The sequence below is a fragment of the Kockiozyma suomiensis genome, assembly GCF_038497685.1.
Source record: "Kockiozyma suomiensis strain NRRL Y-17356 unplaced genomic scaffold V2V93scaffold_3, whole genome shotgun sequence".
Lineage (NCBI taxonomy): Eukaryota > Fungi > Ascomycota > Lipomycetes > Lipomycetales > Lipomycetaceae > Kockiozyma > Kockiozyma suomiensis.
Genome location: NW_027117666.1, coordinates 92,122 through 109,954, shown reverse-complemented (window position 1 = coordinate 109,954; position 17,833 = coordinate 92,122). Strand labels below are relative to the sequence as shown.

General features: G+C 45.2%; 9 protein-coding genes across 9 annotated transcripts; 2 read left to right on the top strand and 7 right to left on the bottom strand.

Moving 5' to 3' along the window:
- Position 1: 1 nt before the first annotated feature.
- Positions 2-2,093, top strand: V2V93DRAFT_365100 (cytidine deaminase-like protein). The gene is made up of 3 exons (XM_066908993.1): positions 2-157; positions 256-1,729; positions 1,786-2,093. Exons 1-3 carry the CDS (start codon positions 21-23, stop codon positions 1,939-1,941), a joined length of 1,767 nt encoding a protein of 588 aa, XP_066767269.1. The 5' UTR covers positions 2-20; the 3' UTR covers positions 1,942-2,093.
- Positions 2,094-2,587: 494 nt separating this feature from the next.
- V2V93DRAFT_148086 (prenylated rab acceptor PRA1) lies at positions 2,588-3,795 on the bottom strand. The gene is made up of 5 exons (XM_066906865.1): positions 3,588-3,795; positions 3,317-3,529; positions 3,197-3,257; positions 3,093-3,143; positions 2,588-3,038 (listed from the first exon to the last, which is right to left on the bottom strand). The coding sequence occupies exons 2-5, from the start codon at positions 3,500-3,502 to the stop codon at positions 2,902-2,904; spliced, it is 435 nt and encodes a 144-aa protein (XP_066767268.1). The 5' UTR covers positions 3,503-3,529; positions 3,588-3,795; the 3' UTR covers positions 2,588-2,901.
- Positions 3,796-3,994: 199 nt separating this feature from the next.
- V2V93DRAFT_378495 (uncharacterized protein) lies at positions 3,995-4,822 on the bottom strand (the record flags this gene model as incomplete). Its single annotated transcript, XM_066911959.1, has 1 exon — positions 3,995-4,822. One exon carries the CDS (start codon positions 4,820-4,822, stop codon positions 3,995-3,997), a length of 828 nt encoding a protein of 275 aa, XP_066767267.1.
- Positions 4,823-5,810: 988 nt separating this feature from the next.
- On the bottom strand, positions 5,811-6,738 carry V2V93DRAFT_318415 (uncharacterized protein; the record flags this gene model as incomplete). Its single annotated transcript, XM_066907253.1, has 3 exons — positions 5,811-6,072; positions 6,126-6,334; positions 6,460-6,738. Coding segments are annotated over 3 exons (750 nt in total), but the record flags the coding sequence as incomplete, so codon positions are not given.
- A 95-nt stretch (positions 6,739-6,833) lies between these two features.
- Positions 6,834-8,508, bottom strand: V2V93DRAFT_365083 (uncharacterized protein). The gene is made up of 5 exons (XM_066908992.1): positions 8,026-8,508; positions 7,890-7,962; positions 7,591-7,820; positions 7,411-7,512; positions 6,834-7,340 (listed from the first exon to the last, which is right to left on the bottom strand). The coding sequence occupies exons 1-5, from the start codon at positions 8,173-8,175 to the stop codon at positions 7,209-7,211; spliced, it is 687 nt and encodes a 228-aa protein (XP_066767265.1). The 5' UTR covers positions 8,176-8,508; the 3' UTR covers positions 6,834-7,208.
- A 1,373-nt stretch (positions 8,509-9,881) lies between these two features.
- Positions 9,882-11,344, top strand: V2V93DRAFT_365080 (uncharacterized protein). Its single transcript, XM_066908991.1, has one exon. The coding sequence runs from the start codon at positions 9,957-9,959 to the stop codon at positions 11,094-11,096; it is 1,140 nt and encodes a 379-aa protein (XP_066767264.1). The 5' UTR covers positions 9,882-9,956; the 3' UTR covers positions 11,097-11,344.
- Positions 11,345-11,903: 559 nt separating this feature from the next.
- Positions 11,904-13,123, bottom strand: V2V93DRAFT_147603 (immunoglobulin E-set). Its single transcript, XM_066906864.1, has 4 exons — positions 12,960-13,123; positions 12,763-12,901; positions 12,455-12,697; positions 11,904-12,376 (listed from the first exon to the last, which is right to left on the bottom strand). The coding sequence occupies exons 1-4, from the start codon at positions 12,983-12,985 to the stop codon at positions 12,017-12,019; spliced, it is 768 nt and encodes a 255-aa protein (XP_066767263.1). The 5' UTR covers positions 12,986-13,123; the 3' UTR covers positions 11,904-12,016.
- A 547-nt stretch (positions 13,124-13,670) lies between these two features.
- Positions 13,671-15,154, bottom strand: V2V93DRAFT_365071 (Transaldolase, enzyme in the non-oxidative pentose phosphate pathway). Its single transcript, XM_066908990.1, has 2 exons — positions 14,160-15,154; positions 13,671-14,076 (listed from the first exon to the last, which is right to left on the bottom strand). The coding sequence occupies exons 1-2, from the start codon at positions 15,059-15,061 to the stop codon at positions 14,004-14,006; spliced, it is 975 nt and encodes a 324-aa protein (XP_066767262.1). The 5' UTR covers positions 15,062-15,154; the 3' UTR covers positions 13,671-14,003.
- Positions 15,155-15,176: 22 nt separating this feature from the next.
- V2V93DRAFT_365069 (Bromodomain-containing protein) lies at positions 15,177-17,769 on the bottom strand. The gene is made up of 2 exons (XM_066908989.1): positions 17,643-17,769; positions 15,177-17,579 (listed from the first exon to the last, which is right to left on the bottom strand). The coding sequence occupies exons 1-2, from the start codon at positions 17,675-17,677 to the stop codon at positions 15,638-15,640; spliced, it is 1,977 nt and encodes a 658-aa protein (XP_066767261.1). The 5' UTR covers positions 17,678-17,769; the 3' UTR covers positions 15,177-15,637.
- Positions 17,770-17,833: the final 64 nt, after the last annotated feature.

Below are 17,833 nucleotides of genomic sequence, written 5' to 3'. Positions count from 1 at the left end.
CCAGCACCGAGCATCCTCCAATGAAGACCGCAATTCTCTCCGTATACGACAAAACTGGTCTGCTGGACCTTGCAAAGGGCCTCGTAAAGCACGACATCAGGTTGCTTGCCAGTGGCGGCACCGCTAAACTCGTGCGCGAAGCCGGCTTTCCTGTCGAGTGCGTCTGCCCTTTTTTTCGCTCTTATTTTGCTCCTTCTCCGTGTGAATCAGCTTATTTTTGTGCAATGTTACCACTAACACGATCTTCTTGATCAGAGATGTTTCTGCCATTACTCACGCTCCTGAAATGCTTGCCGGCCGCGTCAAGACTCTCCATCCCGCCGTTCATGCCGGTATTCTCGCCCGCAACATCGACTCCGACGAGGCCGACCTCGCGGCTCAGGGCATTGACAAAGTAGATTACGTTGTCTGCAACCTCTACCCATTCAAGGAGACCATTGCAAAGGTCAATGTTACTATTGAAGAGGCTGTTGAGGAGATCGACATTGGTGGTGTCACCCTCCTGCGGGCCGCAGCGAAGAACCATGCCCGCGTCACGATCCTCTCGGACCCGTCTGACTACGCCGGTTTTCTCGAGCAACTCGAGGCTGGCGAGGTTTCTGCCGACGCTCGCAATGCCTACGCTCTCAAGGCATTCGAACACACAGCTGAGTATGACGCCGCTATTGCTGACTTCTTCCGTAAGAAATACGCAGAGTCAAAAGCTCAGCTCACCTTGCGCTACGGCGCCAACCCGCACCAGAAGCCGGCGCAGGCCTACGTCAAACAAGGCGAGTTACCATTCAAGGTCCTTGCAGGCTCTCCGGGCTACATCAACCTCCTCGATGCGCTCAACTCGTGGCCGCTCGTCAAGGAACTTTCCATCTCACTCAATCTCCCTGCCGCTGCCTCGTTCAAACATGTCTCACCTGCCGGCGCAGCGGTAGCTGTTCCTTTGTCCGACGTCGAGAAGAAGATTTACTTCGTCGATGACATTGCGGATGAGGACCTGACTCCGCTTGCGATTGCCTATGCACGCGCTCGCGGTGCCGACCGCATGTCGTCCTTTGGCGACTGGATCGCGCTCTCCGATATTGTCGACCCCATCACCGCCAAGATCATCTCGCGCGAGGTCTCGGATGGTGTCATTGCCCCAGCATACTCTGCTGAGGCGCTTGAGATTCTCAAGAAGAAGAAAGGTGGGAAGTACACGATCTTGCAGATTGATCCGTCATTCACACCCGAGGCCGTCGAGACCCGTCAAGTCTATGGAGTTTCGCTTGCGCAGAAGCGCAACGATGTCTTCATTAATGCGGCCTCGTTCAAGGATATCGTTTCTAAGAACAAAAATTTGCCCGCCTCAGCAGTCACTGATCTCATCGTTGCCACAATCGCGCTGAAGTACACGCAGTCCAATTCCGTTGCCTACGCAAAGAACGGTATGCTTATCGGTCTCGGTGCCGGTCAGCAGTCGCGTATTCACTGCACGCGTTTGGCTGGCGACAAGGCTGATAACTGGTGGCTGCGTCATCACCCTCGCGTCTTGGCATTCAAGTGGGCTAAGGGCGTTAAGCGGCCCGACAAGTCAAACGCTATTGATCTCTATGTGTCGAATCAGATCCCGGATGAGGACCCGGAGAAGTCGGAGTACGAGTCGAAGTTTGCTGAACTTCCGGTACCGCTTACTACCGAGGAGCGCAAGGAATGGCTATCTAAGCTCGAAGGCGTCTCACTTTCCTCTGATGCATTTGTATGTTTTTTTAGATCAATCTTAAGAGCCCGATACTGACCTCCTTTCAAATATAGTTTCCCTTTGCAGACAACGTCTACAGAGCTGCCCGGAGTGGCGTAAAGTACATCGCCGCCGCCAGTGGCTCGGTTCAAGACGATGCCGTATTTGCTGCCGCTGATTCTAAAGGAATTGTCTATGTCGAGAACCATGTGCGCTTGTTCCACCACTGAATTGCTCTCTATCTTTAATTTGGTATAGGCCATTCTTATATTATTAATAGAAAAAAAGGAAACGCGTGTGGACTTTTGAATGAGTAATCTGCCTGATTGTGATCAGTAATTTGATATATAATCATAAATAATAAAGTATTTTATTAATATTACATACTTGTGTACTGTATTAAAATTACAAAAAAAACTTCGAAAAAAAGAACAGGTAAAAAGGCAAAATCTATATACAGCAAAAAAAACATTCAAAAACACAAATTCAGGAACCGCATCACTTTCCACGTCGACTATAATAAATACCATCATTACTACTACGCCTAGCTTGCTCAACATCATCTGGCGGTTGCAATCGAGAACCCGCTACCGGCAAACTAACAACTCGTTGATCATACTGAGGTAATCTTTGTTGCTGCATAAACGAAGGATAAGCTGGAGGCGGGGTATCGTCCCCACCTATACTATGAGATCTCTGATGTCGCTGTTCATGATGATGATGATGGTGATGTCGAGTCTTTGGAACGTTTAAATGAGACTCTGGAGACGACGAGGGAGATTGTAAAATATACCGATTTCCTTGTTCGTCCGTTAATATCTTTTGTTTATTTCTGGAAGAAGTTGGTGATGACGACGACGACCGTGACGATTGCTGAGGAATGATCTGTTCTCGAGAGACGTAGTATGTTGATGACTCGCCACGATCACTTGACTCACTTCCTGAACTTGAGCTGCGAAACCTATTGAACCATCCTCGACGAACCGATCTAGAAGTACTAGTAGTAGTACTAATATACCCGTCGCTATTCTCTTGCTGTCCACTGCTACCAACTCTTTTCTTACCCCGCCTTAACTTCCCATTGCTTGCACCACTTTCTCCCGCACTCCGTACCCGCCTAGACCCAGCTACGACAGGCTCTTCACCATGATAAGAAGAAGAACCTGCGCTAGCAACTACAGCTCCCCGGTCTAGACGGCTGATTCGGAAAAAGCAGAATCGATAGGCTTGTCGAGCATTGCTGCGTGGCCGATGATTGTTACGCCAGCGGCGCCTAGTAGCCAGAGAATTGTAGAGAATGGAGAAGCTAGGAATCCAAGAGGGAGAGCTGTCTAAGGGTCAATATTGATGTATCAGCGTGTAACGAAGGTTTATAGCTTACCGATAATGAGGAGACCAGCGTAGAGCTGAGACGTATTTAGACGCGTGAATCCTAAATTACAAAGTCAGTCTGATACTTGCGCACATCAAACCGAAGTAACCCACCCAAATTCAAATCTTCTCCTTTCAAATAGTTGATACCGTATAAACCAATCGACACAAAAATCTACTCGATGTCAACAATTCAGCCACAAACCTCTAATCCATTTCAAAACTAAAACACACCAAAACAAAGAGCAACAGCATATTCGTAAGTAAGCTGTATACAGACAGCATGGCAAATACAATAAGGTAATTTGCCGAGAAATAAGTGAGATTATACGACACGCGGCTTTGCACCTCGTTCATGTGCCTTGGCTTTGAGATGCGCTTAAAGTCAAAGAACTCGCCGACAGGACGAATAGTGCCCATGCGAGAACGCAAGAGTGTCGAGTCAGTCTAAATAGAATTGTTAGTATATTTGTAAAGTAAATTTCTTAAAGAGGTGGAGACAGACCTTGAACCGCTCGACAAACTGCTGAACCTACATCAAATACAAATTAGTACATAACTTTCTTACCAAATATAAAAGAAACCGGCAAATACCTGAATATTTTGAAAACGGACGTTCATCGTAAAATAGAACTCAGACACACCCACGAGAACGACAGGGAAATACGCAAGAGATTTAGTGGTCGACCGAGGAATGCGAAGGTGGCCTCTTTCGGATGCTTTTTGGGGATGGCTGCGCAGAATAATCGCTGACATTTACGAGGGTTTTGTGGGTTCGCGTCAAAAAATGTAAACGACGCGCTTACGCGTAATGAGCGAGAACGCCGTTAAAGCGTATATTTGACTTGTATTGACTTGTGGCTTATGCTATATCTATCTACTGTACAATGTGTATATTTAAATTTACAGATGCTAATCAGAGTCAGAGTCAGTATCGTCTGATGAGCTGTCGGAAGTGTCTTCTGATGAGCTATTTGATGAATTATCAGTAGAGCTCTCATCAGTCGAACTCCCATTATTAGACTCTGATTCTGACGACGACGAACCAGAAGATGATCCTGAAGAACTAGAAGTTGAAGATGATGTCGATGAATCAGACTCACTTCCGGAGTCGTCGTCGTCACTGCTGCTGCTGCTGCTGCTGCTTGATTCGTCGTCGTCGTCTTCTTCACCAGTTAATGCCACCAAAATTCTGTTTGCCCACTCAATCTTCATTTCATCATAAACTTCCTTCTCGTTCTCTTTACTTTTTTCGCTCTTCTCGTTTTCATTCTCTTCTATTTCACTTTCTTTATTCTTCCGAGTTGCCACAACTTTCCTTGCCTCGGCAACTACCCGCTCCCTTACACCGCCGACAGGCAACCCCTCGACATACACAATCACGTTGTCATACCAAGACTCTGGTATAACCGTAAATAAATGCCGTACAACCCAGTTCTGTTTTGGCTTCGAGAACTTCCAACTCGAACGATTATTCGCGTATGCGTCCAGATATTTCTGGTATTCCGCATATAGCTCGTCTGGAGTAGGCGGTGCTTTGTTTACCTTTTGTTGCGAGCTCTTATCTTTTTGTTTTTCTCTTTTTGGTTTTTTGCGCGGGGTGGATTCAGATATATCACCCTGGTTGGGAACCGGTGTGTCTTCTGTCGTGTGTCTTGTTGGTTTTGATTCTTCTTCTTCTTTAGAATGCGTCCGTTTCTTTTTATTAAGAAGTCCATCGTCTGCTTTTGTTTTCGCCATTATTATAAAAGATAGTGACTTGGTCTCTTTTCGATATTGATAGAAGGTGTCATATGAGGTACAGCCAGATTCGATTCAAAATATCTTTGTTCGTTTCTCAAGAACAGTTGCATTTTTTCTCCCAGTACAGCAATTTAAAGTTTAAATATTCTACTAGACACATGCAACATTTTTTTAGTTGGTAACTTTTTGAATAAATATCATATATATATGAATGATGCAATTTTGCATGTATCAAATGTTGGTTAAAAAAGAGTCAGATTGTTTGATATTCGTTGAGGAGCAACAGTGAAATTAATCAAATTATAACTATTTCAATAACTATTCATTAGCAATAACAACGATAAACACCAGAGAACGCAATCACCAAGCGTAGTACCCAGAAAACAGAATTGATAACACGTATAGTCGTACGAAAAATTAGATAGCTTTTGTGTCACTAGTTACTGAAACAGGGACAAGTGGACTATATCAATTCTCCATATTGTTCTTCATCAATTGAGAAATTCCACTATTCAGCAGAGCTCCAACATTTATTTTCTTTACTTCTATTCAGCAATAGAGTAGTATCTTATATCATTATCATTATCATTACTAAAGAAATATACTCAATATATCTCGTACTTAACAATGACTACAGCTTGACTATCAAAGGAAAGGAAAAGATGCTCATTACAAGACTCGTACACACATTCACAGCTTTCTTAGCAAAATAAATATACATAATTTGTTTCAAGATACAAAAGAAAGAAAAAAATAAACAAAAAAAGAGAAAAAAAAACGCAACCCTAACATAAATAGCAATGATTTCCATACAGAAAAAAAAAGCCGATTCTCTCTCCTATACTTTCCCTAGCTATGTCTTTTCTTTATGCATTCTCAATACTCTTGTCAAACAGAAACAACAGTCTCTAAACGTCTCTAATTGTCATCCCCTGTTTTTTTTTTCAACTCTTCTCCGGAAGTTTGTAATTTATTTTGCAGCCTTCTTTCCGGTCTTCTTGACAGCACGCGGCTTAGGACTCTTGGTCCGCAAATGATGCTCAGGGATCCAGCTCTCGTCGTATCCCTTTGCGTTAACGCTAGTAGATTCAGCCGAGGTTGAACTAGCGCTGGCGGTAGACGATGCCGCGACACGCTTCTTTGCGCTAGCTTTCTTCTTGGGGAAATACTTGGGTTGAATGTACGAGTAGAATGCAAAGTATCCGGCAACGCCGAGGCATACAGCAATAATAACGTACAGAAAGAGACTAGATTATCAGCATAAGGAAATTCGTAATAGTAAATACGACAGAAAACTCACAGTGCAGGATCAAAGAACGAGAGTGGCGGGTCCTCGACAGAGACGGTGGAATTGTAACTCAGGTACTGAACAAGCTGGCCTTCGTATTCAATCAACAGGCCAATTCTAAGGAGATAATCCTTTGGTTCACGATCAATCACGAAGCTGTAAGGAACAGCAACTTTGTCGTGCGGAGGAATTTGGATGGGACCCACACGAGTAGCAGTGATCTAATACAAATAGCAACAATTAGTCAAAGTCGATATCCTCGGAGGATTTTATCCATCAACATTATGACTCATGAAATTGATCGAGAGCTACAACGCCAATAGAAACTGAGCTTAGAAAAACATACATTCTCGAGCGGCAAGTCCTTGCCAACTTCAAAAAGCGCACCACCAGCAACCTGCACAATAGCCTCGGTATTCTCCTCATTGGTAATTGAAATCTCAACATTAGTCTTCACCGTGTTAAGAATGATTGGGTTCAAAGGGCTGGTGCTATCAACGAAAACAGTCTCGAGCGAGAAGTTGGGCGCAATAACTTCCTCGCCTTCCTCGTCGTACTCCTGCGCCTTCACGGAGGAAGTAGCCAGAGCGGCAACGCCGAAAAGTCCAAGAATGACACGAGACGAGAATTTCATTACTAGTTGTATTAGAGAAATAAAAAATTAAACGCGAAAGCAAAAAGCGAGAAAGACAAGAAAGAAGCAATTGATGCAGGATGTGTTGCAGTGAACGTGGTCTCAAAGTCGAAGCTCGGAGGCGAATGGAGAGATTCTGCTGCCGCAAACCCTAGCCTTTCCTTTGAAATCTATTCTACTTCCACTCAGCAGTCCCCTCGTCTCTTTACAGATCCTAAGTTCTAAATCATTTTTAGCTGCCTATACTAATGAAGAGGGGGGTTTGAGAGTGTGCACCTGTCGGGAAACTACGAGAACTCTCAAAATAGACTGAACTAGACACTTTAAAAAGTTCACCGAATCCACAAAGGTATTCTTTTCAAATGCATATTTGAACAAAAGCAAATCTACTATAACCCTTTTCTCGCGCAAATGCGACCGATAACACTTCAATATAATGGCCTTGCTGTAGTCAATATTGCTTATAACGGGACAATATGGCATCCTAAAGATCCACGACCACCCCACCCTGATCGGGGCGTCAATTGAATATTTATCTGCGCGCGAGCATTAGCTCCGTTTATATCTCTAATTAAACATATATCAATCGGTCTCTATAAAATTTAAAAAATAGCATGTTAGCATTCAGATCCGGTAGATGATCAGAGTCGAGAAGAGATTTACGTTTTGGTTTTGTTCAACGACTGTCGATATCCTTGATAAACGCTGATGATTCTCAGCATGCACATCGCCAAATTTTATAATCTTATCTCCCCTGGACAGTCCCTAAATTAAAGAAAACTTTCATGAGCCAAATGGTTCCCAAAGGACAAAACACATAGAAAGAAACAAGGTTAGACATACGGCCTCATGAGCAGGACTTCCATCCTCTACTGAATTAACAGTCGCAAAGGCAATACCTTCGGCATCGGGCATCGCTGCTAATCTCATTGATGAAGATAATTCCCCTGATGCTGATGAAGAAATCGCATCGCGTAGGCTGGCGTGATGGTCATGTAATGCCGCCTCCATTTGCTTCATTAAATCTTTAAGATCGTTGCGGAGACGAATTACTCGCGTCCGAGTGATTCGAACTAAGTGACACAAAAAAAAAGCTATCAGTCAAGACAATTTACTTTTAAAGAGTAATGTTGGCGAGATACCTTGTGCGACATCGATATCATCTCTAGGAAACCCATCTGCAGTAAGTAGCGGCGTACTCATATCAACATGGTGCTTCATATAACTCATAAAGTCAGTCCCAAATCTTCTTATTGAATAGTCTCAGACAGTACATACCGATTCCAATACAGAAATCAAGGCATCTAGCTCATCTTCCAGCGCGCGTCGCTGCTGCCGCAGTTCAACTAACCGACTACTACCAGACAATGAAGGCTGCAGCACGTCCGATCTATACCGACCAACAGATGGATCATGAATATCTTCCATAATATATGTTTCGTGCAAAATGAGCAAATCAAATATTACACAATGGTAATAATTATAAGCGAATAGAAGAAAGAGAAGAGTTTAGACAAATTTAAAGTATGACCGCTCTCCTTGTTGGGAGATCTTGAATTTTCCTCGACTTTTCTAAGACTCGAGTGGCACCAAACTAATCTACCTCCAGCGCCTCTACAACGTTGAAAAAAGTCATTCTTCTAATGCTTGAAATGAACATATCACGCATTCATCTGATAAAGCAAAAAAATTTAGTGCCCCGGGTGGGAGTCGAACCCACGACCTTGAGATTATGAGACTCACGCTTTAACCAACTAAGCCACCAAGGCATTTAACAATTTAAGTGAAGCTTAATGCCAATATAAATGGTGCTCCTCAATCACGTGTAAACTAATCTTTTTTTCGGTATTGGCGTCGGTGAATATATCATCATCATCATCATCATTGAGTTTAAGTAGATTTTTGTGAATAGATTCCGATACTGAACTCTCGCATGGAAAAGAGTGTGGTGGACGTGTGTGTAAGAATGACAATTACGCATAGACTCTCAAACCAGCAAGGTTGTAGAATGTAGAGGAATAAACTGTTCAGGGATACGCTAGGGAAACTAAGTGCAAAGTAACTCCAAAGCACTGTAAAATATTCAGAAAAGCTAAAGCTGAGGCTCTGGTGATATCAAGTAGCTTTTTTTGATCTGAATTCGCAGGAGACGAGATAATATAACAGGTTGCCTATGAGAATTGAAAGGCAAGAGGGCAGTATCAAGTGTAGATAATGATAGCCAAGATGTAAAAAGAACTGAGCTTTGGCCGCAAAAAGTCCACATCCGGACATACCCGAGACCAGACAACAAGAAATGGCCCTATACACATGATCCAACTAAGAGAAAATAAAACACCAAGCTAGCGCAGATAGTAAACAATAAAAAGCGAAAGAATAGAATCTGCAGGCAGCAAATGAGACGAGAGCCGCACGGCGAGAGGCATGCCATCAAGAATTAGAGTATTTCATTTGACTCAGAGGCACGGGTGCTCGGTCAGAGATAAAAAGACTGACCCAAGACGATTCAAGAGAGAAGAGCGCATGGAAGAGGAAGGCGACCGGCGGAAGGAATCGCAAACATGTGTTTACCGTATACCGAAAACGGAATAGACGTAGGAAATTCTGAGCATCGTCGGCGTCGTCGGGCAAGTGCGACGCCGTGACGACTGCGGCGGCGCACTGACAGCGCCACGGGTCAGCTCTGGCTTTGACTTTGCAGAGACTAGAGTTTGTAACTCTGTAATTTCGGGTGTTTATCGAGAGAGATAGATGATGAAAATTTGGAGAGTAGCGAGAGGGAAGTGTGTGACATAAGCGATTAGAGATTCTTACTCTATGAAATAGTAAGATAAGGTGTAGTCACTTTTGCCATCTAATCCGTATGTCTCCGCAGTCGCTGCATTTGCTGCAATCGCTGGATATACAATATAGAAGTTCTCGGACTGCCAGCAGCATCCTAAGCTCTCGTCTTACTACTATTATCCACTCTATTCACCAAAAAATTGTCTTATCTTGCTTCTCTGCCTTCCGCACAACTCCGCGGGCTGCCATCATAATCTTACCCTAACCCGCACTACGGCTTTTCGGAGCGTGGCTTCGGGCGCGGGTCGGCTGAGACAGCTCGACTCCGCATCCTAATTTGAGATAGTAGATAATGAACTATACATATATAGTCGTGCCTCCTCCACTTCTTGTAGCCCCATCGACACATCAGCAGTCTTCTCACAATGTCTACTACCGCTACCATCACTCAAACTACGGCCGACACCCTCCGCGTCGAGCCCCTTCCCGGCCGCTCCTTCGGCGCCCGCATCATCCTCCCTTCCTACGCGCGCGACCCCAAGGATCTCAACGAGGAAGATTTTGCCAGTCTCTACCGCGCAGTCCACGAGCATCTCGTCGTTGTCCTTCCGGGCCTCGCTGACCTCGACCCCACATCGCAGTACCTTCTCACGAAGCGCTTTGATCCCACCTGCGAAGGCGCATATGGTCACACCAAAGAATTCCGACACCAAAAGTCCGTGCTTCGTCGCGATGGCTCGTCGGTGCCCAAGCAGCCTCAGGTGCAGATACTAGGCCAGGGTCGCGCTGACGGGCACGAAGGTGCCGAGTCGCTTGAACTGCGCCATCCTACGCACATGTCTTTCCACAAGGAACCCTTGTCGGAACAGGAAATGGCTGATGGATACACGCGTTTCTACCGCTGGCACATCGATTCGGCACTTTATGAACTTGCGCCACCTGTTGTCACTACTTTGCTTGGCATTGATTGTCCCAGTGGTGAACGCCAAAAGATCAAACTTGACGGCGGATCCGGCGAAACCATTGAGTCTGACGTTGCTGCTACTGCATTTATTTCCGGTGCCGATGCATTTGACGCTCTCTCTGACGAAGAAAAGCAATTCGCTCTGACGACTACCGTTGTCTACGCTCCGCACCCGTACATCTTCATCTCGCCTGCTCGCGCAACCTCAGACGGCTTCACCATGGTGTCTGAGAACCTCGAGACTCCACTCGAAGAACTTCCAGAATGGGAAGATTCAAAAATCAAGCGTCTGCCATTAGTCTGGACAAACCCCGTCACCGGTCGCCATCACTTGCAAGTCCACGGCTGCTGCATCTGGAAACTCGAGACCGCAAAGGGTACTCAAGAACTTGCTCAAGCTAGAGAGACTATTCACGGCTTAATGAAGCAGCAGTTGACAAAGGAAAGAATCTACCTTCACGATTGGCAAAAAGGTGATTTAGTAATTTTCTTCAACCGAGGCGTTTGGCATTCTGTTACTGGACAGTTTGGTCCTGAAGGTCATCGTTTGATGCATCAGTGCAATATCGCTTCTGGAGCTGACCCTGTTTGCGTCAATTAATTACTTTTCTTTTTTTTTTTTCAGAGAGGAAAAAAAACATAAAACAAAGTCAAAAAGAATGAGAAAATAATAGCGATTGGGAGCATTGCGTTCAGTATACGTGTAGGCGTTTTTATATTTTATTTTTGTTGGCTGTTTCTCGTGGTTATAACGAATCGTATTTTTTTTTTTTTGTAACATCATTGCTCTATTGAAATTGAGTTGTCTGTAATATTGAGTTGTTTTTAATATTAATCAATTATAAATCATTTACGATAAGTAATTAAGAGCTGTAGAATGCATAAAACTGCATTTACTGCCCATTCAGGAAGTTTGTTTCGCGCGTTGCACTGTTAATCAGACAGCCATGTATATGAGGACAAACAAACTCATCTCAAAAAAGCAGTCATGCTTCTCACTGGAAACCCACAAGCAATAGATTTGAAAAAAAGGAAATATGAAAGAAAAGAAAAGGCAAGACTAAATCAAGCATAGCGATACAACACAGCCAAAACAGCAAATACAAACATTCCAACCACCAAAGCCCCTCTAACACCACCTCCACTCGTCTCATCAACTCTCTGGTCAGAGACAATTTCTTTAGAGATAATTTCTTCAGAAACACTTACTTTAACGGTTCTTATCTCAAATGATGATGATGTCGAAAATGAAGTATCCTGATCAGTGCCATGCTGCTGAATATTTTCGTCGTCAACCACTTTAGACTCCTTGAACAAAAAAAAAGTCAGAATGAAGTTTCATACATTTGTATAAAGCAACTTTATTAAAATTAGACCGGTTACACACACACTTACACATATATATAAACATGCTAGAGTAAATAACCAGAGCACATAACAAATTTCCAACTCACCGCCCAATCAAAGCAGCAAAAAGCAAGACAATAAAATAACAATAAAAAGAATAGTAAGAAATAGAATTCAAAAGAGTTTGCGCACTTTATCAAAGAATGAAGACTTTGGTTTCGATTCCTTTCCCTTCGGCGCAGGCGACGTCGTACTCGCATCACCGTTACCCGTATAGGCATTAGTATTAGCAGCAGGCTCTGCCTTAAAGGCAGCTGCCATCTGCGGATTATTCGGCAGCGCAATTCCTGGGGTCGCATGAAACGCACCCACACCTTCCTGCTGCTGTTGAGTTGACTGAGCCGGTTCAGGTGCTTTTGTAGGCTGCTGCAATTCAGGGATTTGCTCTGCATTGGCAGGAATAGCAATTCCCGGAGCCGCATTCAAAGCACCGACATGCTCGTCATACGATGTGGACTTGATATGCGGATTTTGCTGTAACGCCGTCAGTTTAGTTTCAGGGGGTATATCAAGCGGTGGCGGCTTTGCCAATCCGCTAATCTGTTTCTTTACCTCTGGCTGACCATGCGAATCAAGAGAGACTACCTCGTCTTCAGTCATTGTTCCGTCTGTTGGCGGCTGCTCTGTAGCTGGTTTTGTCGACATCGGGATCGCAGATTCTGGGATGACGGCGGCTGAATTCGAGGAAGATAGAGCTGCGATATCAGAGTCTTCAATAACGTTATTTTCTTGTCCTGACGAATCGCGCTCGATCTTTGAATTCGGATCCACAAGCCACTGATTGTCAACCACAAACTGTAAACCAGATGTTAACACAACCTATTCTTATTGAGGGCAGAGAAAGAGCAAAGATAGAGTACTTTATAAACAGTTTTCTCGCTAGGAAGAGGAATAGAGACAGACCAGGACCCGTCAAGCTCTTTAACTAGCGGAGCAGATCTCGACCAGTTATCAAATGATCCGGTGACGTAGACTTCGTTTGCGGGCGGATCAGCAGGCCTAGCAGGTTCGTTAGAACGAGAAAAGCGTCAAGCACGTGAGTGAAAAAGATTAATACCAAGTAAAGGTATGATAAAAGACCATTTAGAGTAGTACGATATACAGGAGAGAAGCAAGATCCGAGTGAGAGAAAAGAGAACGAGAGAAGAAAAGGAGCGGTCAGCAAGGTTTGAGGTTTGGGTGAGAGTGAGAGTGATCGTCTACGTCGCATGCGTACAGTTCCAACACCGCAGCTGCCGAAATCTCTTATTAATGCAGATACTGACTCTTTCTTTTTTTTGCTTATTTTATATTTCTGTTTATCTTGCTAGTCTGGTTCTAATATCCCAATAAAAGATGCTGCAAAGAGTAGAAGTTCCTATTACGGCTTATGCATAATGATATCACACGTCATCGGCGCCACCGCGCCGCACGCAAGCCTCCTTTCATCCATAGTGAGAATGAATAAGAACCTGCTTGATATCAGCAAATGAATGAAGAAAGAGAGAACATATTTACGTAGAATATATGTGTATATGTCTGGACGAGAAGGCATAGCTTGTTTTTTTTTATTAGTTACTACTCAAACACTACTTATTTGGTATCGCCAACTTCAGCTCGGCAAAAATCTATATCGCATAATGGTGGACAGGAACTAGTCTTCTACTATTTCATATTAGGTAATTGATTGATTCAACACAGAAAGATCTATATAGACAAATACCGCATATTCATAAGGAAGAAAGAGAACAAGACTGGGTATTTCGCATAAACACTGCTATGTTTTAGTGGGGATAAGGTTTATGTGATTAGACCCGTGCTCACTAATGTCTTTTCCTATTCATGTTCGAAGGATTATCGATTGATGTATATAGTTGTTTGAAGAGATATGGGTTTACAAATAATTTCTCAATCTGGTAACTGTTATAGACTTAACGATAGACACTAAGGTTCTCCTTTTTTTTCGTTGCACACTATATATGAATTTAAATACATTATAATTCCCAATTCTTTTTACTAATTCATTTTGGATATGTAATTTCACATTTAAATTTCCATTTCCAAGTCAGCAATTCACAGAATCGCTATCATCAAAAAAAAAGTCACATCTGGTTGACAAGACTTAAGCAGTGATCTTTGCCTTGATGACGTCGAGAAGGAGAAGAGTATCGGCGGCAAACTTTCTTATTCCGTCACTATTATGTAATATCGTTAGCGATCGCTCAATAGAAATCATCTCAAACAAAAAAAAAAAGAGAAAACAAAAATCGCCACTTACGAAAGCTTCTCGGTGGCCATCTGGTCCTCGTTAAAGTCATAACGGAAAGCAGGCTCGTCGTCAATGTACGACTTCTTTGCGATATCAAGGGCAGCAGCCGCCTCGGCATCGAGCTTCTTGGGCACAGACTCAGTCGAGTTGTAGAGCTCCTCGAGCAAGTTAGGCGAGATTGTCAAAAAGTCGACACCAGCAAGCTCGGTGATTTCACTGGTGTTGCGGAAAGAGGCACCCATGACAATGGTCTTGTAGCCGTACTTCTTGTAGTAGTTGAAGATGCTTTGCACAGACTTGACACCAGGGTCCTCAGCGCCGGAGTAGGTCTTTCCGGTCGCGGCCTTGTACCAGTCCATAATACGACCGACAAAAGGCGAGATGAGGGTGCAGCCAGCCTCGGCACAGGCAACGGCCTGCACAAACGAGAAGAGCAAGGTCAAGTTGGTGTGGATGCCGTACTTGGACTCGAGCACTCGCGCGGCCTGGATACCCTCATAAGTCGAGGCGATCTTAATAAGAACACGATCCTTGTCAATGCCCTGAGCCTTGTAGAGGTCAATGATCTTGAGCGCCTTGGCGATAGTCGCCTCCTTGTCGAACGACAGACGGGCGTCAACCTCGGTCGACACCCGGCCGGGCACAATCTTGAGAATCTCGCGACCAAATTCAACCAAGAGCTGGTCAAGTGCCTCAGAGGCCTGCTCCTCGACAGTCGAGCCATGCGCCTTGCCGTAGGCGACAGCGGCGTTGATGAGCGAGGCATACTCGGGCTTCTTGGCCGCGGCGAAGATCAGCGACGGGTTGGTGGTGGCATCCTGGGGCTTGTACTTGGCGATCGACTCGAAGTCGCCCGAGTCAGAGACGACGACGGTGCCGGAGGCCTTGAGCTGTTCGAGAGAGGAAGACATTGAGTTGTTATAGACAGATGGTGAGAAAGAGTGGAGTGGGTGTGGTGACGGAGCAAGAAGAGAAAGAAAGCGGAGGAGGCGGCAACTTATTTCGTGGCGCCTGCCGCGGGCGAGTGCTGGCCGTGCTCCGGGCTGCGGCTGCTTCGGGCTGCAACAGGCCGGATAATTGTCTAATATTTCCTACTGCTACCGGTTATGATTGCTGATGTTGGATATAACTGAATATAATACTGAATATAATTCTCTTAACAGCTATTTATGCTCCTTTCTGCTCATTCCGTAATCTTACTGTTTATTCATTCCGTATTGGCTTATAATAATCAGCACTCCGTTCCCTTGCAAAAACATCGCAGAAACACTTCAATATCAAATATCGTACACTCGCCCACTTATCAAATATGTAATACTAATAAGAACGAAACTATCCATACTCCCAAGCGCAATCTTCTTCATCCCTTTACCTGTCCTGCACTACAAAAAGAGTGTCCACAACACGAAAAGAGAAAGAAAAAATAAAAAAAATAAAATAAATAAATAAATATACAATTGTTGAGGAGAGATAAAACAAAGAAGATTTTACTCCTCCTCAGAGCTCGACTCATCAGAGTCATCCTCCGAAGACGACGACGAGTCCTCACTATCAGAATTCTGCATCGTCTTTAGCTGCTTCTCCAAACTGGCAAGCTTCTTCTTCTGGTCCTTCTTTTTACTGCTCCTCGCCGCCGATGATGGCGTCGAAACTGATGGCTTCACAGTCGCTCCAGGAGTGTTCTTTGTCACATAATTATAAAGCTTCACAAGCGTAAACGGATCAAGCTGGTCGACATCAAGCTCGATCTCATCTTGCTCTGCATTCTTCAAATGCGGCATCGACTCTTGAATCATCTTAACCACGTGCTGAAGCTTAGGCGCAGAAAGTTCAGTGATCTTCTCTGAAAGCTCCTTCTTCATGTCATATGACACATGTGGCACAGGCGCAGAGGATGTCGAGTTTGTCCGTCCTCCTTTCTTTTTCGAAGACTTCTTCTTTGAGGAAACCTCTTTCTTCTTCTTCTTACCCGCGTCCTTTTTGGCCTTCTTCATCATCAGAAGCTGACTCTGCATGGCCATCAACTGCTGCTCCAGCAGGTTAATCTGATCACTGCTGTCCTCTTCTTCCTCAGACTCCTCCTCGGAAGAGTCTTCAGCAGGTGACTCGGACACTCGAGCTGGAGGGGGAGCAGGCTTCTCAGTCCACTTCTTATCGAAGATCGCCTCCAGACGGTGACCCATCACATTAACGGGTGACGTGTCAGGATTAAATTTGTAGCAATTGCGGAACATCAACCGAACGTCTTCCTCAAACTCATCTCCAGTCTCATACTCGTTATTATTGAGCTTCGCCTGGATAGTGCTGAGATCCATCGGCTTCTTGATAATCTTGAAGTATGACGGGCAATTCAGCGCCACAGGATCAACTGGCAGCAAGAACGGGTACGAAAAAGATTCATACTTCTTACTCTGCAATTCCTTGAGAACCGACGCACAAAACTTGAGCTCGGCAGCATATTTCTTCCGTCGCGGTTTAGCTTCACTGTAGGGAAGGTCCTTCGGCCGTGGAGGGTGAATTTCACGCTTTGGTCGACCAGTCTCGGCCGAAGTCGAGTCGCGACGAATGATTGGAATCCCAGAGGGAGTCAGCGCAAAGGACTGATCAGTGGCAACATCCTTTGGCGGGAAACTTTTCTTTCGCTTACTCGCCCCGGACTCAGTCTTGACTTCAGCCGGCGGCATCTGCTTCAGTTGGCGCTCAAACGAGCTCTTTAGACTGCGTCCCATTTCAGCAATCTTTGATTCTGCTCCATTGTAGCGAGCGCAGTTGCTGACAATGAGATCAAAATCGGTAACAAACTGATCAATAGAACTATACTGTCCGGCGGTGAGCTTCTTTTCCATCGTAGAGAGATCCATGGGATTTGTGACGACATTTAGATAATCGGGAATGTTGAGCTTGATGGGATCGACAGGAACGAGGAAAGGGTAGGCATCTTTGAGACGCTTTAGTGAGCGCAGCATAGAATGCGCAAATTTTGTCTGGTGCTTTGGTAGCGGGGAGCCGTTTGTTGCTGGAGTAGCCGGTGTGGTGGCGAGATCAGCTGCCGCAGCAGAGGCCGATTCAACAGGAGCGCTGACGGGTTCTGTAGGAGCCGATTGAACTGTCTGAGTTGGTTGAGTTGTCTGTACTGTCTGAGCTGGCTCTGGGACTGCTGACGCGGTCTCAGACACAACATCTTCAGACTTCACGCGCTTGGCAGGCGGCTCGTCATCAGCTTCAGGAGCGTCATGAGCAGGCTTGTCAACTACCAAAACAGGCTCGGCGGGCTCAGCGGGTTCAGACGGCGCAGACTCGGCAGGCTGAGATGAATCCTGAGAAGAGTCTGAAGGGTCGCTGTGGTGGAGGGGAGGCGAGGGGATGGGAGGGGAGAGTGGAGCCGAGTCTTTTGAGCTGACGCTGAGGGGGTCATCCTTGATTGATCGCCTAGACAAAAGTCAGCACAAAGAAAATACAATGCGATAAAGGGCAACGTCAGCCAAGACTTACAGAGCATCCTCGGCGACAATGTCCACGATAGCCATCTCAGATGTAAACTATGATATATCAGAGCTGCTGAGGCGAGTGCGGGTAAGGGGCGGACAGGGGCTGGGCTAGGGCAGCGGCAGACTCGCGGGAGGAAGCGGAAAGAAGCGCAGGCGGACGCGGGCCCGAATTTATTGCACGCCGCCTCTGCTGCC